This window comes from Dysidea avara, chromosome 7, assembly GCF_963678975.1.
Source record: "Dysidea avara chromosome 7, odDysAvar1.4, whole genome shotgun sequence".
Lineage (NCBI taxonomy): Eukaryota > Metazoa > Porifera > Demospongiae > Dictyoceratida > Dysideidae > Dysidea > Dysidea avara.
Window position 1 is genome coordinate 9,780,429 of NC_089278.1, and position 20,978 is coordinate 9,801,406.

The 20,978-nt window shown below is 37.3% G+C and overlaps 1 protein-coding gene across 1 annotated transcript; it reads left to right on the forward strand.

Moving 5' to 3' along the window:
* Positions 1-6,994: 6,994 nt before the first annotated feature.
* On the forward strand, positions 6,995-20,239 carry LOC136260038 (uncharacterized). The gene is made up of 4 exons (XM_066053633.1): positions 6,995-10,873; positions 10,926-11,000; positions 11,857-12,093; positions 19,587-20,239. Exons 1-4 carry the CDS (start codon positions 7,073-7,075, stop codon positions 20,067-20,069), a joined length of 4,596 nt encoding a protein of 1,531 aa, XP_065909705.1. The 5' UTR covers positions 6,995-7,072; the 3' UTR covers positions 20,070-20,239.
* The last annotated feature ends 739 nt before the right edge of the window (positions 20,240-20,978 follow it).

Consider the following 20,978-nt stretch of genomic DNA (forward strand, 5'->3'; position numbering starts at 1 on the left):
AAGATGAATCTCTAAATTTTCTAGGTTTCCTCAGAACTTTTGTTTAATAAGGCAAAGCTTGTACAAGGTGTCAGCCTGCAAAAAAAGAAACACTGTTTTTGGCATTTTCACAGATAAAAAACAAAATAATTTATATTAAACAGTTTTATTGTTTTGATACAGTGGATTGCACATCTGAACTTGGTCATACTACAATGACTCACGTGAAAATTAACCAATGAAAGGCGAGCAAACACATTTCAAACCCAAACAAATTGGCTACTTTTCATGTGATCATGCAATGACAAAAAAATGTAACTGACAACCATCTTTAAATACTGTATCAGCACAACAAAAGTTGTTGTGTGACCAAAACCTGGTTTTGTGCTCACTGAAACTGCTTTTTTCTTTTGTGTGGGGTTTTTTCTCTGCAAAAGAAAAATGCAGTCTGGGCACAAGACTATAACCAAAATCCATAATAGCTGCATTGTGCCAGCATGCTATAATGGTGCTATACAACTACAAGATGTAGAAATCGTTATTAAATATAACAGTTGTGTCTCCACAGGAAGCACCAAAACCTGGCCTGGACTGGAATCTGGACTTAAATATTTTAACACGATATTGCTACTATATATGCCTACAATTTTTTCATATCATTTTTCAAGCCATTATTACAGCTCCTCTCGAAACATTCAGTCTAATTGAATGATCAGAATTTTTACTGCAAAAATTAGGCTTATGCATTGGCAATTTGTAGGGAGAATATACTATCTATACGTATGACATATATGATCAGTGGGATATTGTAGGGCACTATGCAGTATCCACTGAAATCAAAGCCTGGACCTAAGAACCCTTGTCCAGTTAGACTTTGAGCCACTCTCAGTGTCTTTGACAAGCCAGATATATAGCAACAGTTTAAACTATTCTTATAAAATGATCACAAACTGTGAAGATTAACCTGACCTGTCATGACTAGGACACTGCATATCTTACGATGCCCCACTGCTGGATACAACATAGCTATATGTTTATGCCAATTATATTCTCCCTACAAATTTTAATGTGCCAATGCATGAATTTGGCAGCAAAAATTCTGAGTATTTGAGCTTTGAGTCCAGAGTCCAGTCCATGCAGTCCAGATTTTAGTGTTTCCTGGCTATGATGGGATTTTTGGTCCTTTTTTGGTATTTGGTGCTGATATCAGTCGAATACTAAAAACAGCGAATTAACATCTAAAGGTCACTCTGTTAAAAAGACTGAAGCATTCCTATATTGAGTGGAAAACCTAACTGTAGTAATGTAGATAAGCACTTCAAATACTTTTGTGGTGACTAAATATGCTCCTCTAAAAGGAGAAACTTAGGTTTCCTTGCATGAAGTCATATAATTGAAGGTTAAAAAAGGCAAAATGCAGAGACCGTTGGAACCAGAAAAGACACATTCTATATACAGGTGAGTTTGTCATTGTGGAATAAAATGGTGGCTCTGTGCTGCCTCTATCCTTGCAACTTTAGTCAGGTAGGCAGGAAGGCAAGCCAAAATTGGGTTTTGGCGATTAAAAAAATTGGTCTCTGTAATGATTTTCTAACATTATGTTTGACGTTAGTTAGACTAAGACTTTTTCATAAAGGTGTTCTTTGTTGTGTATGATATTTCTATGATGGTTTTTAATGGCACTAGTGTTTTGGCAAAAGTGCCCTACATTTTTTTTGGGGGGGATTCCAGTATACTGCACTGTATGACCAAAGACAAAGTTTGATCTTTTGCATGTGTATTACATCTGTGCAGAAAATCAATATAATTTTCAAACAAGTGGAAGACAAATGTGTTGCACTGTTAATGAGGAAGCACTAAGTTTTGAAGTTTCATAATATGACCAATGGATTATGTTACTTTTAACCAAGGTTTGCACATTGTCCAACAACGCAATCATGTCACGTAATAAGGTGGTAGTTTCACACGTGACAGCTTAAGGCTGGGGAAATAAAGTAATATATTATTATAGTTACTTTATTTTATGAGTAATATGTAACTGTAACTAAATAGTTCAGTTGCAAGTAAAATGTAACTAGTTACTTTTACAAAGTAACTTGCCCAACACTGTAAATAATATATGTATTACATATGTAATAGTTATACCATGGGCACAAGTGCTTTGCCTGATATATACGCACAAGCCTGAGGGCCGCATGCCTGAGGGCAAGTGCGTATATACGGGCAAAGCACAAGTGCCCGTGGTATAACTAATATGTTCTACTTTAGCTTGCAGACTTGCCTAATTGGCAAAATGCTTAGCTGCTATACCCTTCTCTTATATAGGGAACCAAGTAGGCTGTGATTGTGGGATTGAATTTTGCTAAACAAACTGTGATAGTGGGATTCAATTTTAATACATCAAACAGTAGTTTGATTTTATTTTTGCTAATATAGCGACTATTGTTAATTATGTTACTTTAATTACTACATTTACAAAAGCAAAAAACAAACTACTGTTGATACATTAAAATTGAATCCCACAATCACAGCTTGTTTGGCAAAATTCAAACCCACAATCACAGCTTGCTTGCTTCCCTATATATGAGAAGAGAGATAAAGTATAACATCAAAAAAATCTAATGATTTCTGGATATAGTGTGTACTCCCATTAGGTGTGCAATATCTCGAGTTAACGAGATATACGCACTGGCTTAATGAGATATATGTACAGTACGTAGTGTATCTCTCATAGTATATCTCTCGTTAACTTTTCTGAACCAGTGCAATATGTGATATATATGCACTGGCTTTCCTTTGAACTGAGGAGTGAAAGTGGTACATATATATATATATATATATATATATATACAATTTGTATATTTACTGATAAAATCAGAATTAGTTAAAGTATTTACAATCTTCTTCATCTTTTTCTTCTTCCTGTGGTAAAGAAAAAAAACAGGTTAATAAAGCCCCATACAAATATAAAAAGAAGTGAAATCTAATCCAAAACAGCCAAGCTGTTAAAAAAGTGCGGCCCTCAAAAGGACTATGGTGAAGAAAGATGTGAAATCCAAGGTGGTAGCCAAGAAATGGCTGTGATGGTAGGTTAATGGTAAAAATTTTAATAACAACAATTCAGGTGAATTTTGGTGCCGCTTGGTCTTGGCACCTGAATTGTTGTTATTAAAATTTTTACCATTAACCTACCATCACAGCCATTTCTTGGCTACCACCTTGGATTTCACTTTTTTTTCACCATAGCCTTTTTGGGTGCTACACTCTTTTTTTACAGCTTGGCTGTTGCGGATTAGATTACTTTGTGTCCACAGCCTTAAGCTGTCACGTGTGAAACTACCACCTTATCATGTGACATGATTGCGTTGTTGGACATGGGCAAATTTGTTGGACATGTGCAAATTTTGGTTATAAGTAAGAAGCTGACGACTAAGCTTCATTCAGTAGGCTTCATTTCTTTGTTGTGGCTAGGCGTTACTCAGTGGATTACTAACGAGATTAGTAACTTCATTACTTGTAGTAATAATATTACATAATATTAGATTCGTTACAATAACTATATTACTTAGGTAACGCATTACATTTGTAAGTAAAGTAACTCGAGTTATATTACCTGTTTTTATAGCATGTTTTGTTATATTACTTAGTTACCACAAAAGTAATAATATTATGTAACGCGTTACTCCAAAAATTGCTTTCTGGGAATGTAAAGATGTAACTATAAAGTATATATGGCTGCATGGAAGCAAGAGCCCTCCCAATTATGCAATCTTGATAGAAGGAAATATGGATGCAATTGGCTGCATGATCATGAGGAAAATCCAAACTATATGCACAGATTAGATTAATGGATTAGTGTGTGCTTTCTAGTTCATGATAATATATGAATATTTTCTTTTCACTTCATATTTTTCAGTGAACCTATATTAACTCTAAGGCTTCTTTATGGTTGGGGAGCTTTCTAAGGCGGTGTTAGGCTTTCAGGGGTGTACCGAGGGGGGTCTCCAGGGATTTCAGGAAACCCCTTTGGATTTTACGCACTACTTGAAACATTATTTTATTTATTTTTATTTATTTATTATTGTTTTCAGTACATAAAATTATACTGAAAGCCACCGGCAAGTGTTGCCAGTGACTCACTACATAAAACAAAATTAAGTATATTATAAGTAATTAGTCACAATAGTTCTTCATATATTGGCGATGGTGACGCTGTTGAACAGTGGCAGCAAGTACAAAGGTAATGGAAACTATGAACATTACTATCATTAAATTGCTGTATGAAATGATCCCACATGAAGTTGTAGAGTTTGTGTTTAATGGTGTTTGTAGATAGAGAGCAAGAAATTGAAACTTCAGGTTTCCAGAATCTGAAATCTATCATGGAACAGGACATATTTTAAACTTTTATCATAGTTACATAATAGTTTACACATGATAGGAACACCTATAGCATTGTTCTGAATTATGATTTTGGTGAAAAGATCGAGATACTCTAATAGAGCAGTCAGGTAATATAAACTACTCTAATATAACAGTCACTTAGCTGTAGTAGAAACCCCTTTTCAAAATTCCTGCATACGCCCCTGGGCTTTTGACAAAAAACATAGGCAATATCTATTATGAATCATTATACTGTGGTTCATGATGCCTACTCAGCTATAAGTATGGCTGCATAGTATAAGGCTGTATAAAGTTATATTTAATGTTATCTTAATTGACATTGCAGGGAATGGAGTGCTACACACAAGGTGTCTAGCATCAGTCAACACAGCAAAGTATTTAGGCGTCACAAAAGATTTTAAGTTGCGATTTAATGATCATATTGATATTATCTGTAAGAAAGCCAACTCTCTTTCCTTTGCAGAAATTTCAGTTCTTGTCAGCGTAAAGTTAAATCTGAATTGTACCTAATATATGTTAAGCCTATCATGGACTATTCTGTATTAGTTTGGGCTCCTCACACTAATCGTGCCATTAACCAACTAGATTCAATCCAGTGTTGTGGTGCTTATTTTGTTATGTCAGATTATCGCCACACCAGTAGTGTTACATCCATGTTGTCAACATTGCAGTGGCCCAGCACTGAAACACAATTTGAAGAAGCTTGTTTGATTATGTTTTACAAAATTATTCTTGAAATTGTTAATAATCCACTACCTGTTTACATTTGTCTGCCATCAAGACCTTCAAGGGCCAGGGAAACCATCTTAATTACACACAGCCAGCAGTCTATGTATATCCTTCCAAATCTAGCTTCTACCCTTCTATGATCACAATTTACCTTCTCATATTGTTGATTACAGCTTGTTAGATGATTTTAAGGATAAGCGGATTAGAATGTACTTTAATTGATAATGACTTCCCAACAAGAGTCTCTCGGTGCTACTGTTTAGTTTCTGAAATGCTTGATCTCAACTAATAGTGAAAGAGTTTTATATAGGTTTATTTCCTTCCTCCCCTTCCTCCAATTGTAATATACTCCATTAATATGAGGTCATTCAATTATATAATTATACTATTATTATCTTCACAGTTCACATAGCGAACAGTGCATGCTTGTATGCATATTTAAAAATGCTTCAGTGTAGGAGTGTGAGATAATGAAATTCTTTTATTATTGTGATAATGTACCTCATTATCATGATACTTGACTACACGTAAATTAGATACTGTAAATGTCTTTAATAAATTATCACCGTATCACTCATTATGCAGTTGTGCTTGCTTTATAGCTATATCAGTATTATGACAAAAAGATGTAATTGTAACTTTTTTCTCATTCCAGGTTGGCCACATGTAGTTTACAGAAGCATCCAAAAATTTCCTATTATTACGATAATGCTATAATGAAAATTTTTCTCAATAACAATAATGACTCTTCATGATAATCAATTATTCACAATTATCACACATGCAGAATTACTTCAGTGACATGTAAAATAAGTTCATGCGCTTTGCACTGCTTGCACAGTACCTTCTCCTTATAGACAAAGAATGAATTTTATCATAGTCAGGGCCCTATGAAGCTTTAATAATTGGGTCTTCCACCCTGCATGAGGCCCCAAAGTATGTCCTGCATGCCCATGCAGCAAAGTAGACCTACCATGCAGCAAAGTATATCACTGCCATGGTGCCATGCCAGGAAGTGAAAGCTGCACTGAAATGTGCATGAGATATTGTTATTGTTATTAGCACTTTATTTATAGTGACCAGCACTGAAAGTCTGACAGCAATATGTGCTGCAGTCTTTGGATTACCTAATCTAACAAGAACTGGAGACTTTAGATAAATGATTACTTAACCTAGCTAACAATAAGGTGAAACAGAAAAGGGTAAACCTCAATTTGGTAATGCATGAGCTAATGCATGCATGGTCAGCTATATATAACTCTTGCTGTATAACTAAATTTGGATATGGGCTGTGGTCTGAGGTTAGAAAGGTCATCAGTTCAAACAATCATCTGCAAACCATTACCACTGATGCACTTGTGACAGGTATGTGTTAGTGGGGCGGCACAGCCACAACCCAGCACTTTTGTGTGCATTCTTGAACCTCATCTTGAACTTTGTCATCTCAAACCAAACATGGTGTGCTGATTTATTCAACACATGGAGAGGTTGATCACACCATGTAGTGACACATTATGTGTACTTGATATTACATGCACTATTATATTCTGGTCTTATTTCTTTGACAACTAGTCAACACTGTATTGGCTATTCCCCTCAGTTTCAGTAGCCTTTTTTGTGCTATCAGTTGTACATGCTAGCTTTCAGCTGACTGGCTATGTGCATAGTGCCATCCCAGAGCTCTGGTGCCATCCTGTGTTACTTTGTGTTAATGAATGATTGTGTAGCACACTGTAGTTGCTAAATGTATACTGTTTATAGGAAATTACATTAGCACTCTAAGCCAAAGGATCATGCATGTCTACCTTGCACGCATTCACCATGTGATCAACGTTCACGGTATTGCCGGCAGACCCGCCCCCCTGCATACATATACTAATAGGCGCCACGTTTTACTTCCTGCCACTTCGAACGTTACTGAGTCATCAGGTTCCTCCTAGAAAGAACCTGCAAGCTGGACATGTTAGTGACGGTTTTATCGTTAACATTGTTGCTTGTGGTCTGTGTGAATGCACAGATCGAAGATTCTTTGCAATGCAATGGCACAGGAATGTTGATGTTTGAAGGAGATGGAAGATTCTCTATTGTAAGAGATGGCGGGAGTGGTAGTTTGCTGTGTAATGGAGAAGTAAGCTTAGCGACGAGTTCACCACTTTATACAAGAATCATTAGTGATGGTCGGTTTTCTTGTAGCTCATCTAGCAGCGTACGGCTTTGCGGATATGGTGAGACTGAACTGATAAGGTCCAATGAAACTAGCAGTATGCTTCAGTGCAACGGAGAACCATTGTTTCCACGTATCGTAACAACACGTTGCGGGGGAAACGGTAACTTTACTGTATCGGGAGCAGGAAATTACACCATTACAGCCGATCCTCTAATATGCAATGGTGATTTGGCAATGAGAATGCCCACGTCACAACAGTCGTATGTCGTCACTGGTAATTTTACGTGTTCGGGGGCAGGTCCATATACAATAGTTGGCACCGGAATACTGCAGTATGTATCTTCAAATTCAGGAAACTGTACAGCTAGTACCACAACAGAGCCACCTACACCCACTACAGAACCTCCAACTGAGATACCAGTTAGTCCAACAATGCCTACTTCACCACCGACACCATCAGAAAAGTTTTGCATTGGAGTTGGAAACTTCTCACTTGTTGGTGATGGGGAATTCAATATCTCTCAAAGTCCAAATGTTTTATGTTTCGGTGATGTGACTGTCTTTCCTAATTCACATGTTACTACTTCTGGTCCATTTTCTTGTGAAGGCACAGAGAATTTTGTTTTTTATGGTGTTGGATTGCTTTACGAGGTGATGGCTTCCGCTATTAACAACTGTTCTAGCTTGATTGACAACTCACCAATGGTCCCCAGTAATGACTCTGTTAGTACATATTGTACTGGAGACATCCCCACACTATTTGCTGGTAACGGGTTGTTCCGTGTTATGGTGAATGCTTCTTTGCCCAACAGTGGGTTAAGATGTGATGGAACTGTCAATGAAGTTTTTGCTTTGGATAGTGATACTGTATTCACTCAAACATTTGGGGCTTTTAGATGTGTATCATCTGGTCCAGTATCCATCAATGGCACTGGTGTTGTAGACCCCAGGAATGATGATTTAACGTGCAGTATCCTTCCCATTGATGTTGAGAACGCCGTTCAATGCAGTGGTACTGGAACATTTGAAATAATTGGATCTGGAGTTTTTAATATCATAGGCATCCCAGAAATTGCCTGTTTTGGAGATGGTGATTCATTTTCGGTTGATAGTGGCGAGCAATATGTCAGTAGAGGTAGTTTTATGTGTAGTGGCTCGGCATTATTTTTTGTGAGTGGCACTGGTGAGCTTGAATCAGTGACCACCGAACGAGGAACTCACAACTGTTCTACTAGTCCTACTACTGGTCCTACTGTTGTGTCAGGCAGTGGCATTGGTTCTGGAATGACAGTGGATATGTTAATATGTACCGGTGAAGGTGACTATGTTATAGTTGGTGATGGGGACTTTTTTATTAATCAAACCGGTCCTGGAACACTGAGGTGTACTGGGGATGTCGATTTTCCCACTGACGAGCCAGAAGGAATGTATTTCACAAGTGGTGAATTCAGGTGTACAGTAAGTGGAATTATGTATCTGTCAGGAATGGGAACTGCTAATGTTATCAATGCATCAGCACCATATCAGTGTAATGGAGTTTTGTTTCCTGGTCCAACTGTGGAGCCTCCTCCATTCAGTGGTTTTAATGGCGATGAAGTTGCCTGTTTTGCTGATGGTGATTATGTCATTGTTGGAAATGGTCGAATTCAAATTATTGGACTATCACCTACACCAGTGAGATGTGATGGAGAAATTATCTTTTCTGACACAGACTCAAATGTAGTCGTACTTGTGGATGATTTCAATTGCACTGGGAATGGCTTTGTTCAAATAACTGGAATGGGTGAAGTGTTTGTTAACAGCACCCGCTACAACAATTGTTCTGGCACTAGTGTAGTCGTTGATGACACTCCTATATCATGTAGTGGATCTGGTGATTACCAATTGTCTGGTGTTGCTAATGCCACTATTGGGTCCTTGGAATCAGATGCATTTACCTGTAGTGGTCAAGTGGCTATTTTACCTAGTAGTGGATCTGTTATTTTGTATTATCTTGGTGGATTCTATAGCTGCAATGGAAGTGGTATATTTGTCATAAATGGGACTGGAAGTGTATCCATCAATGTAACTGAAGGAAGTTATTCTTGTGATGGACCTCAACCGATTCTTTGTGCTACATTTAACATTAATGAAAATGGTGGTATCTCTGTAGTAGGAGATGGAGAGTTTACTATTATTGGTGATGATAGTTTGTATTGTGAAGGTAATGCTGTGTTGTGCCCAGGAGAAATCAATTACTACTTTACTGATGGACGTTTCTATTGTACTGGTGACCTCTTTGCTCATATTGATGGTGTAGGAGTTATTGAGAATATTACTGGCAACAATAATTGTAGTGGACTTGGATTTGCTGTCCCACCACCAATTTTTTCAGGTACACCATTAACCCCACAACCAGTTTGTATTGGGTACAGTAATCAGTATTACCTAGATGGTGAGGGAACTTTTAATATCAGCAGGATTATAGGGACAATTAGTTGCAATTTAGACGTACAAGAGGTTAATTCAGATATACTTACCTATTCCAGTTATGTACAACCATTTAACTGCAGTGGTGCTGGTATTTTCTTCCTAGAAGGAATAGGAGCATCAACTATTGTAAATAATGATGGATTCTTTAACTGTATTGATCTGACACCGTTGGAGCCATTGGTATGTGTTGGTGAAGGTTTTAGTCAAGTTGAAGGTATTGGTAGTTTTGCTATTGCTTCACTGAATGCTTCTTGTAGAAACAGAAATACAAATACAGTCGCAAACAACTTATATATCAATGGATCAGTTGGAAATGTATTTACTTGCCAATTTAACAATCGATTTGAATTATCAGGCACAGGAGTAATTTTTGATAATAATCTGTTGGGGAGAAGTTTCCAGTGCAACACATCACAACAACTTTGTGAAGCTAGTGGTAATTTTACTTTCAATGCAACTGGCAACCTTTACATTCGCATTCGTACAGGTGGTAATATCATGTGTACTGATGAATTCAGTAACAGCCTGACATTTGAATCTGGTACTATAGACAACATAAGATATATGTTTATGGAAATTGATGGAAGTGTCACGTGTAGAGGAAATGGCTTTCTAAGTATAAATGGTACTGGAATAATCTTTAGTAGAATGTCTGATGAGATATTTGCTTGTAATGCTGAATTGATTACAACAACCACTACAGTTGCAACAGCTACCACTACAATAGTCGCAAATACTACTCAAACAATTGCTGTAACAGCTACGGTAGCCCAAACAGTTAATACAGTCCCTGTAGTTACAGCTACTCCAACACTTGCTACCGTAGTAACTGTAGCTACCAATCCAACGGTTGATACTGCGCCAACCATTGCTACAATTTCAACAGTCATTACCACACCAACTTTTACTATGATTCCAGTGGCCACTACAACTACTACTACTACCACTATCCCAACTCCAACAGCTGTACTGGCCACTACTACTACTACCACTATTCCAACTCCAACAACTGTACTGGCCACTACAACTACACCAGCCGCTACAACAGTGACTTCTACTACTACAAGTGTGTCAAGTGCTACCACCACCAGTGTGACAGCTTCTGTGACACCTGTAGAAACAGTAAGTGGTAATTGGTGATAACCAAATGTTATGTTGTGTGGTCTGTTAATAGGTGGTGCTACTTGAGGATCTAACTGAGGCTGAACGTGAAAATGCAGTCACATTATCATTTAGTGGATTTGACAGGGTAAATATCTATTTTATTATTGTGGATTTCATGTCCGTTGAGAAATTCTGTACTGCAATCACGTATTGCATAAGGAAGGTAAATATTTTGTGGTTGTGTAGTACTGGATTTTTCAACAGACATGAAATTCAGACCTGTACCCAGGGGGGTTCAAGGGGGTTTGGTCGAACCCCCTATTTTAAACTGGAAATTTTATTTGTACTATAAACAATCTTTTCAATTATAATCTGTGTTCTAGTATTCATTACACATCTTCCATGACTTCTACCAGCTGAACTGCATGTGTTATCTGTGTAAATAGAAACCCGCTTTAATGGTGCATGAATATAGACAGTGATTTTCTCTCTATCGCAAAGGCTATTCTATTATTCTATTTACAATAGCTCAAATGAATGATCCTGAGCAGTCATAGAAATGGTGGAGTGTACATGCACTACAACCATATTTTAATCTCTTGTTTGCATCAGTGTGCGATGGGACCATGTCGAGGAATTCGTGTCAATGTGTGAGAAATTTATTTAATCAGTGCATGCATTTCTGCATTTAAGCAATTTGAGGCTATTCTCAGGACATTGAATATTAACCATTCTCAGCACCTGGGGGCTGTCAGACCCTGGCATCTGGGATTGCCTTCCGCTTCAATTAAAAAAAACCTTTTGAATAACCTGCATACAGGCCTGATTAAATAAAGATACTGGTGGAATGTACATTGCCCTTTGCACTAGTTACTGGAACTATTGAGTCACATGTTAGGGATGTGGCAAGACATATTTGGAATGTGGCAAGATACTTTTGGCTATTGTAGTGCTATATATGGTGACATGGTTGTTATTATAAGCATGCTGCCCACATGTAGGTGGATGAGTTTGATGAAGATGAGTTTGCAAGTTTCATCCTGAGCTTGGTGGTCAATAGCAGGCGACGTAGACAAACCTCATCTGATTTTGTTGTGTTATTTATTGACCCCACCCCCAGGATAAATAATGGATCACTTGAAGTTGCCTTTATTGTTCAAGATAATCAAGGAAGAGTGTTCAGTGGCACGACCCTTTTATCAGACATTGAAGATAATGAAGATGATCTACTGAATGCTGTAAGTAAACATTATGTATAGCTGTTAAAAAGTGGGCTGTTATTACTGATTTCTATCCCACTGAAGCCCTACACCAAAGTAAAAAACTGGGTAGTTAAACCCTGGGAATGGTAGTTAAACCTCAGTGCATACGGTACTGCTCAAACATAACGTCGCACCGCTCGATTGCGAGTGATTAAAAAACTCGCTAATTAAAGGGCATGGCACCCGTTTTTCCTTCACGAGTATTCATCCTGTTTCGTATGGGATGAATACTTGCAAGAAAATGGGTGCCATGCCCTTTAATTAGCAAGCTTTTGCGAGTGCAATATTAGTTTGAGTAGAATGGAAGACAATATTATTTACACACTCAATTGAAGAAGTGCAATCAAAGCAAATACACATATAAAACTACAAGCTCAGCAAAAATTGAAGCCATACACATTGTAAAACTATAGTCTTGTCCCCAGTCACCCACGCACTCGATCACGCGAAGGGCACCTGATCAAGTGTGTGGGTGTATGGGGACAAGACTACACTATATATAGTAAGACTACAAGTTCAGCAAAAATTGAACTTTTCTAGCCTTATTGACACGTTGTTTGTAAACTTGACTGCTTCAAAGTGTGGGATAGAGGTAATCTAACTGACTATATAATCTTACAATGCCAAGATGACCTTTAATCAAATTAATACCTCTAATGGTGACATAGAACTATTGATTGCTGTTGAATAAGGTCAAGCCTTTGAATTCTAAACATTCAGACAGACACAATCTGTTTGCTGAATGCATTTATCGATCGATGCTCTTTCATATGAATGATATTTCCACAGTGAAAGTACATGCTATAAGCATGTAGTTGTGCTAAGGTATCTATAGAACATAAACTCGATTATATTTACCATATCGATCTCCTTGGTAAAACACTGCGCAACTTTAATAATTGCCCCATTTGAATAGTGGCTGCACTGTGCTCTTAAAGTAAATGCAATATTTGAATAAACGTAGCAGCTATTATTTGAACGTGTAGTTCAGCTTTGATTGTTCTAAAGAGTTTTCTGCTTAGGAAGGTAGACTATTCTGCAGTATTATGAAAAGAGCAATAGTCAGTGTATCTAGATCGAAGCATCTGCTGTTTCCTTTTAGTGCACATCACAATGAAATGTAGTACAGCTACTAAACTATAAGTAAATGCATACTCTTCTTATGTCAAACAGTTTTTGTTTGTTATACTGATCGAGTAGCTGGCTTATGCAACACCTTGCATCGATCCTTGAATAGTAGCCATGCACACTGATTATTGACACTATGTTAATAAGTAGCTGTGGCATTTAATATGGTATGTCACACCATTGTTACTCCAAAACTCATATAAAAAACTTTGGCACATTTACTGTACATTAAAAATTACAGAAAATAAACACCATTTTTTCAAACAACACACCATAACTTCCACATACGTCAGATTACGGAGATGTTGCATTTATCAGAATCCTTGATAAGATAAACTGCGCATCAGGTGGTATGCAACATTTTGTACAGCTACCAATGGAAAGAAAGGAAAGAGCCTTGTATGGCAAATTAATTTATGCATTCAGGTACAAAATAGTAGAGTACATGTGAAAAAAAAACTTGTATGTTTTGTGATATGTATCAATCTTTGTAAAATAGCCAGTTAAGCCCTTAGTTTGGGTGGATTCTTAATCAGTACGATTCAACTCATCAAGTTTAGCAAATTTGGGTAAGGGAAACCTGTGCATGCACTTTTGAAGTTTGCGTACTGAGGTAACGAATTTCTCCTATATAGAAAATTGTATGGAGCACACATTAGAACAGAGTCACCCATAAATAACTGCAAGTGTTACAACAAAAGTTCGGATGCCATTGAATAGAGAAATTCAAGGGCTTTGTTTTTTATGTATGGTTTGTTGGGCAATTAAATAATGGATTCTTATGGGTGCACTTTTGCCTTATTTGTATATAATACAAGTACATGTATTTTCCATTGGACAAGAAGAAACAATGGCTATTGACAAGATTTTTAACTGATCGGTGGGACCAAGCTAAAACTACGAAAAAAGGCGCAATGTATTGTGGACTGGACTCATGCACTGAGCTGGAAACAGCTTTTAACAATAATTCAGGCATTATCCATCTCTTGCAACACTGGAGACACCACTATCGAGCTACAACTGCTGGTACTGCTCTTCCTTACAAATCAAGAAACTAGTGCATGCACCAATCAATTAGAATACACTTATTATACACGAGTACTAGCAGTGATAGAGGCTATTGTTGTAGTGTAGATGTTTCCTTTGTTGCTTCAGTACTTAGTGTTAGGGCTGTAGTGATGAACCAGTTTATTAGTGTTGCACCGATATGACAGTTTGCCGATATTCCGATAACCGATATGGGATAATATTTCCAAGCCGATAAACTTTGCCGATCCGATATAATACTGCATGTCTATCCTTCAGTGAATTTTTCCACAAAGCGGTTGTTTATAAAGGACTAATTTAGCTTGTTTGTAGTGGTGGTAGTGCCACAACAATAGCCGACAGCACTTTTACAACATTGCAAAGCAGTAAAATGTTACTCTATACAAAGTTTGGTGCACATGGCCATGTGCTCATCTCTACAACCCTAGCACTAGTGCTAAAGCAACAAAAGGAAGACATCTATGCTACAACAATAGCCTTTATCACCTGCTAGTACACATGTATCATAAGTGTATTCTAATTAATTAGTGCACATGCTAGTTCTTGACATGTAAGGAAGAGCAGTACCACCAGTTGTAGCTCAATAGTGCATGGTTTCTCCAGTGTTGCAAGAGATGGATAATGCCTGGATTATTGTTTAAAAGCTGTTTCCAGCTCAGGGCGTGAGTCCAGTCCGCGAGTCCAGTATGTGAGTCTAGTCCGCAAAATACATTACGCCACAAAAAAGGACACAAAGTAGATTTTATAGGCTGTTTTAATTAGAGGTGTACCGATATGGGTTTTTGGCCTGTACCGATATCCGATTGATGCCACCAAAAGAAGCCGATAACCGATAGTTGATCCGATATTTGCATTACAGTTTTAACCAAACAAAAGTGTACATTTACCTACACTACAACAACATGTGCATGTATTCATTGCCTGTGGTGGTATATAGCTTGGGTTTCTATTGTGCAATCCAGACAATTAGGCACACACAAACATTTTTATGATACTCCCATGAAGCCTTAAACGGATATTTCTGCATTACTCTGCATTTTAATGGCTTAATTGTGAGAAAGTTGGCTATCCTGTGACTCTTCTTTTTATTACAAAGGTACTATATAACTGCTTCATTTGTAAAGACTGTGATAAGCTTTCCAGCAACGAACACAATCGTGTGTGTTTATATGGCTTCTCATAGTGTAGCACGTGAACTAAAAGTCACTGGCCACATGAGAAAACCAATATATAATCCGTTTATGTACAAACTATTGCTACTGTATAAATGTTGGTAGTGATATCAGTTCGGTAGCAATATCAGTCCTCTTAATTTTCTGTACCGAAACTGATATTGTTATATCGGTGGCTGATATTTTAGCCGATCAGATAATCGGTACACCTCTAGTTTTAATGCATGCTTCCTAAGAATTGATTCAGTGCTGTGTAAATGTGACGATATCCAATAGCCTGATATGTTTATTGTTAGGAATTAGGTTACACTTAATTATGGTCTATGGTCGGTCACCTTTATTGCATGGTTATGAATATCTTCTGGAAGGGCCACTAAGACTAAAATGTATTCGTACTATTTTGTTCTAGTGGATATATGATTTAAAGCCACGTAACCACTATACTAAAAAATGATGAAGTGTGCTAATTTAAGAAACCGAAATTCAATGTAACAATGTGTTTTGTTTTGACTATATAGCAGTGGTAGATCTATACTGTTAGCCACCCTTACCTGCCTTTAAAGGATATGAATACCTTTTGGAGGAGCTAAGTATATTTACACTGTTTTGTTCTCATTGCATGCATGGTCAGCCACCTCTAATGGATATGAATATCTTTTGGAGGAGCCAGTAAGACTGAAGTATATTTACACTGTTTTGTTCTCATTGCATAAGTGGATACCATATTAGCAAGAGTTAATAATAGTAAGGATATTAGCAGACAGGAAATTTTCGCTGAAATCATCGAATTTAAATCCGCCAAATATCCGGCTAGCTAAAGAACTAGGTAAGACTTGTGAGCCTATTCAGCTTATTCTGACGAAGATGTAGTCAACATTGGAATATATACTGGCTACTGAGTATGGTCCCACAGCTGCAGCCAGACATTTCTCTGTACATTTTAGATTTTTTGTATGAATGCCAGAGGTATTTGTTAGGCATTCTACTACCATGTGCTGATGCATTCCAGATTGCTACTGTAGTACTTATGGTAACCACGGCCATGTCGGTCCATGTACAGCCAGTAGTTTCAAGTCATACCACAAGCCACTTACATATTCATGAGAATATTAGCCTATGGACGTGCGTACTGAAGTTTCTTGGTATGACACGAGTTAATTGACTAACCACAATATACTGTCTACTAAATCTGACTAAACCACCGCACCAACCTATCACACTTGTAGCAAGGATTGATAATAGCTAAAGTACACATTACCATTACAGTGGACCTTCGAGTTAAAATATATACCATAAAAGCAGCTTTGATGGGGAACTATTTGGCGAATTGACATCTTAGTATTGGTTAGGTAGAATCACTTCCGACAAATTGCTATGGAATTAAAAAATATATTCCAGAATTTTTTTACTGATCAACTGTCTGCCTGATTGGTGGCTTCAGAGAAACGTAATTTGATAGGATTAAAATTTTTGCAGTTAGATGTTGCTCCAGCCTGACAAATGCCTTTTAGCATACTTTATGCATCATGGACTTACCTTTGTCCTCCTTTGTGTCCCATTTTTTTCTTGCTGACAATGCCCCCTAACAGTGCAAGGTGTTAATTTGTGGTAGTGCACACGAATGGTTTCCCTATGTTTTATAAGGGAAATTGTCTGCATTTTTTGTGGTGACTGGATTGATTGCAGAGGTGTTTATCATGTTGTTCTTTTTTTGTAACACTGTGTAACAGGCTGAACATAGCTGAAAATGAAGCATAATAGCCACTTCACTTTTTCAGTGACTAATAGTTGGGGCATGTATTCAGACAAAAAACATTGAGTCTGGCATCATTCTTTCTCTTGATGTGGTATGCATTGATAAATATGTTACAAATAATGTATAAAGATAAGAAAAAAATAGGAATTTTTTAAAGTTTAAATAGGGATCATAGTCATAAAAAGAAGCGAAACAAGGTGTTATTTATTGCTTGACAGTGTTACTACATTTAGGAATTTGATCTGAAAGGAACCATAAACTGGTCATAGTAGATCTGGTTATTCTGTATAACCAGTTATTTTCACAGGTATGTAATTTTACAAGGATTGCACATCTTGCAAAAAAATATTTAGCTGTAGAGTTTATAATTGAAAGCAGTAGCTACAAGATAAGCAGTGAACACTTCTGCAACAATAACCAGCTTGTGCATGGTGCTTTGGTGATCTACACAAAAAATAACACCCAAGCTAAAGGCTATACAGTACGTAACTGGCTACCCTCAACTTTTCAGTATAATATTACTCTAGGTATTTCTGTAACTTTTAAATATATATATATTCATGTAGTGAGGGCACTGGTGGAATGGCAGTAGTGTGAAGTCATGCTGTTTAAGTGTATAGATGATTATGGATTCTGGGCTGTGTGGTTCCTTAGGAATTTGCCTATATAGATCACACGCTCCTAATCTGGGACAACCAAATATAAAGGTAATATCTTGGTCCTAACTTGCAGATTTTGGTTTGGCTGGTTTCTTAGCTGCAGGTGGCTGCTCTGGTGCTGGTGGTTTCTTACCCTATATGTATAATTACGATTCAACAGAATTCAAATATCAAGATTCTGACTTCCTCCCTCTTCTCTGGTAGGATAATATAATAAACATTGAGCTTTTAGCTACAAAGACTTTTCCTGAGTACATGTATATTATACCATGGCACAAGCAGATCATCTTGTTTGGTATAGAGATGTATTGGCTGAATGCATAAACACACATAGTTATACATACACACTTGCAGAGTATTTATCAAACGGTACGGTAGTACTGTTTAAGTATGGATTGCCCCAAAATTTTTGTATGTCACCCAAAATTCTGAATTCCGCCTTTGCTAGCAACATCTTATGTGACAAAAACCACCTTTACAGAATAGTACTATATAGTTCATATGATATATAATACAGCATAAAATATAACAAAACACTTACAGGTGGCCGGATATAGAATTTAAAAAAATCGAAATTTAGTCTCACTGCCTGACTGACCACAGTCGCAAGATTAGAGCCTAAATGAAGCAGCTTATGGCCACCATTTTGTGCCACAATAACAAACTCACCAGTGCAATGTGCCTTTTGGGGTTCCGACAAGTGTAGGCCCTCTGCGCCTTGTCTTTTCTTTTATTTGCTTGTCTTCTTCTTCATCCAATGAAACCATATCGAGGTGTTAATTTTCTGTATCAACACTTTCTTTCAGTAGTATATTTATATGCCATAGAATTATTTCAGAGCTGGATTTTTGAAGCGCTTCAGTTCTGACGCTACTATAAGAGGTATACTAGCTAGATATCTGCAACTTCGTGATTGGGATCCCATTTGCGATTTGTCTGGTGGCACCATGAAAAAGGGCATGTGCCACCACCAGACTAGTTCGTGATAGGTTTGCAACCACACCCATCTAAGTTGATAGAATACGGAGACCACACCTCTTCACAATCTAGCTATTTACTTAACAGAAAATGAGACCTTATATTGGTGTAGCTAGCTGCACACCCCTTGTCTCAACTCGAGATACTCTAATACAACAGTCACCCTAATATAACAGTCATGCATTTAAGATATTCTAATAGAACAGTCACAAGTCTAGCTGAGCTACAACAAAAAACTAAACAAACTAGTGTTTTAAAATATTGTCAATTTAGTAGGGGTCTATGTAATAAAACGTAATGAAACAAGAGATGAATGGTATTACAGCATAGCTCGGTGGGAAAGTCCCACATTAGATATAACAGTACCAAAGTAGGGACTTTCCCACCGAGCTATGCTGTAATACCATCATTCATCTCATGTTTCATTACTTTTTATTGCATAGATCCCTACTTCATTTTTTAAATTGACAATTTTAAAAATACTATTGATTTATAATGTTGTTTTCCTGACACACTCTAACAGCTCTGGAGCGAAACAGCAAAACTACTAGTACAGCGAAACTCCATTTACCTTTGAGACTACTTAGTGTTCAAGTTCTGTTCTTAATTATTCTAATAAAACACTCATAGAACACATTGCCATTGCAAATGATTGTTCTATTGGAGTGTTAAAAATAAATTACATTTCAAATTATGATTGTGATTTGATGCAAGTGTTACTATCTACAGGTTGGGGCAGACAGTTTGGTGGATATAACTGGAGGACTATCAGAGGATTTAGAACAGTTACGACAAGACAGAATTAGTACTTTAACACCTACCACTGGAAGTGGTGAAGATGATGATGGATTAAGTGGAGGAATCATAGCATTGATTGTGATACTTGTGGTGCTCACTGTGATAGTACTAGTTGCAGTCATTGCTGGACTCCTTGTGTACAGAAGCAAGCACAGTTCAAAATTTGTCATTAGTGTAGGTTCTGTGAGAAACCGCAGATATGGTGGCACTGATTACATTACGGATAGCACTGCCGTGGGCAATACTTATGTCACTACACAAGAATTACAGGCTAGCAGTACTGTACAAGAGATGGTGTCTAGTGAACCTGAGCCATACAAAGGAGACAAAGATGAAAAGGATGGCAATCTGTCGGGTGATTCCATGGTGAAGCAAAATCTTGGTGCAGACGATGATACCGACACACATTTATAATAAGAGTTTGTTCAATCATGCATATGACATTCAAGTTTGGTTATTATGTTGGGTTTAATTAGAATCGTACATGTTAATTTACATTTCAGAATCTTGATTTTTTTTTATTGTAAAGAATTATTGTTGCTACATGCATCTCAGTTTTCATATGACTAAATATGGTTCCACAAGCATCATGGGATTCATGGTACACGGGAATGGAAGTATTGAAGAGAAGACTAGCTGAGAAGATGTAGAGACAAAGTATTCATGGTGCTTCCACCATTTTCTTGAGTGTGTGAGTGGAGAAAAAAGAATTCCCACTCACATACTAAAAGATAACTAAAACATTAGCACAGTTATCATAGAATGAGTGTGGTATGGTGGAAGTCACTTTTGTGACAGTACTGCAGGGATAGTAGCCTTGGATTGCCGTTAGTTGATAGGTTTTAATCTTTAGAACAGAACAAAATGGTTGTCATTGTCATTAACACATTACAGTGACCAGCACTGAAGGTCTGACAGCAACATGTGCTGCAGCCTTAGGATTACCTAACCTAACCTAATTTCAAGAACTTAGACTTAATGGCTTATAGCTGAAAAGGTGTAACAGAAAAGGGGCCAAAGTAAGGGAAAAAATCCCTCCAATCCCAGGATTCGAACTGCAGTTGTGGTGAATGGAAAGATTTTTTGACTTGACTGATGCTGGTGATGTTAAGGGGCTTTCACTGGATGACAACTGCAACTTGGAGGCTCTGAAAAATTTAATTCTAAGTAGGCCTGTGTCAAATATGCCAGCATAATAATAGACTAAAGTGTTATGCTAGCATGATACTAGTGGATATTTTAATTTATGTATTGAAAATAGATCAATACTCCATAATAGAGCAATCAGAGGAAAATGCAAACTGTAATAGAGGAACAATCGCT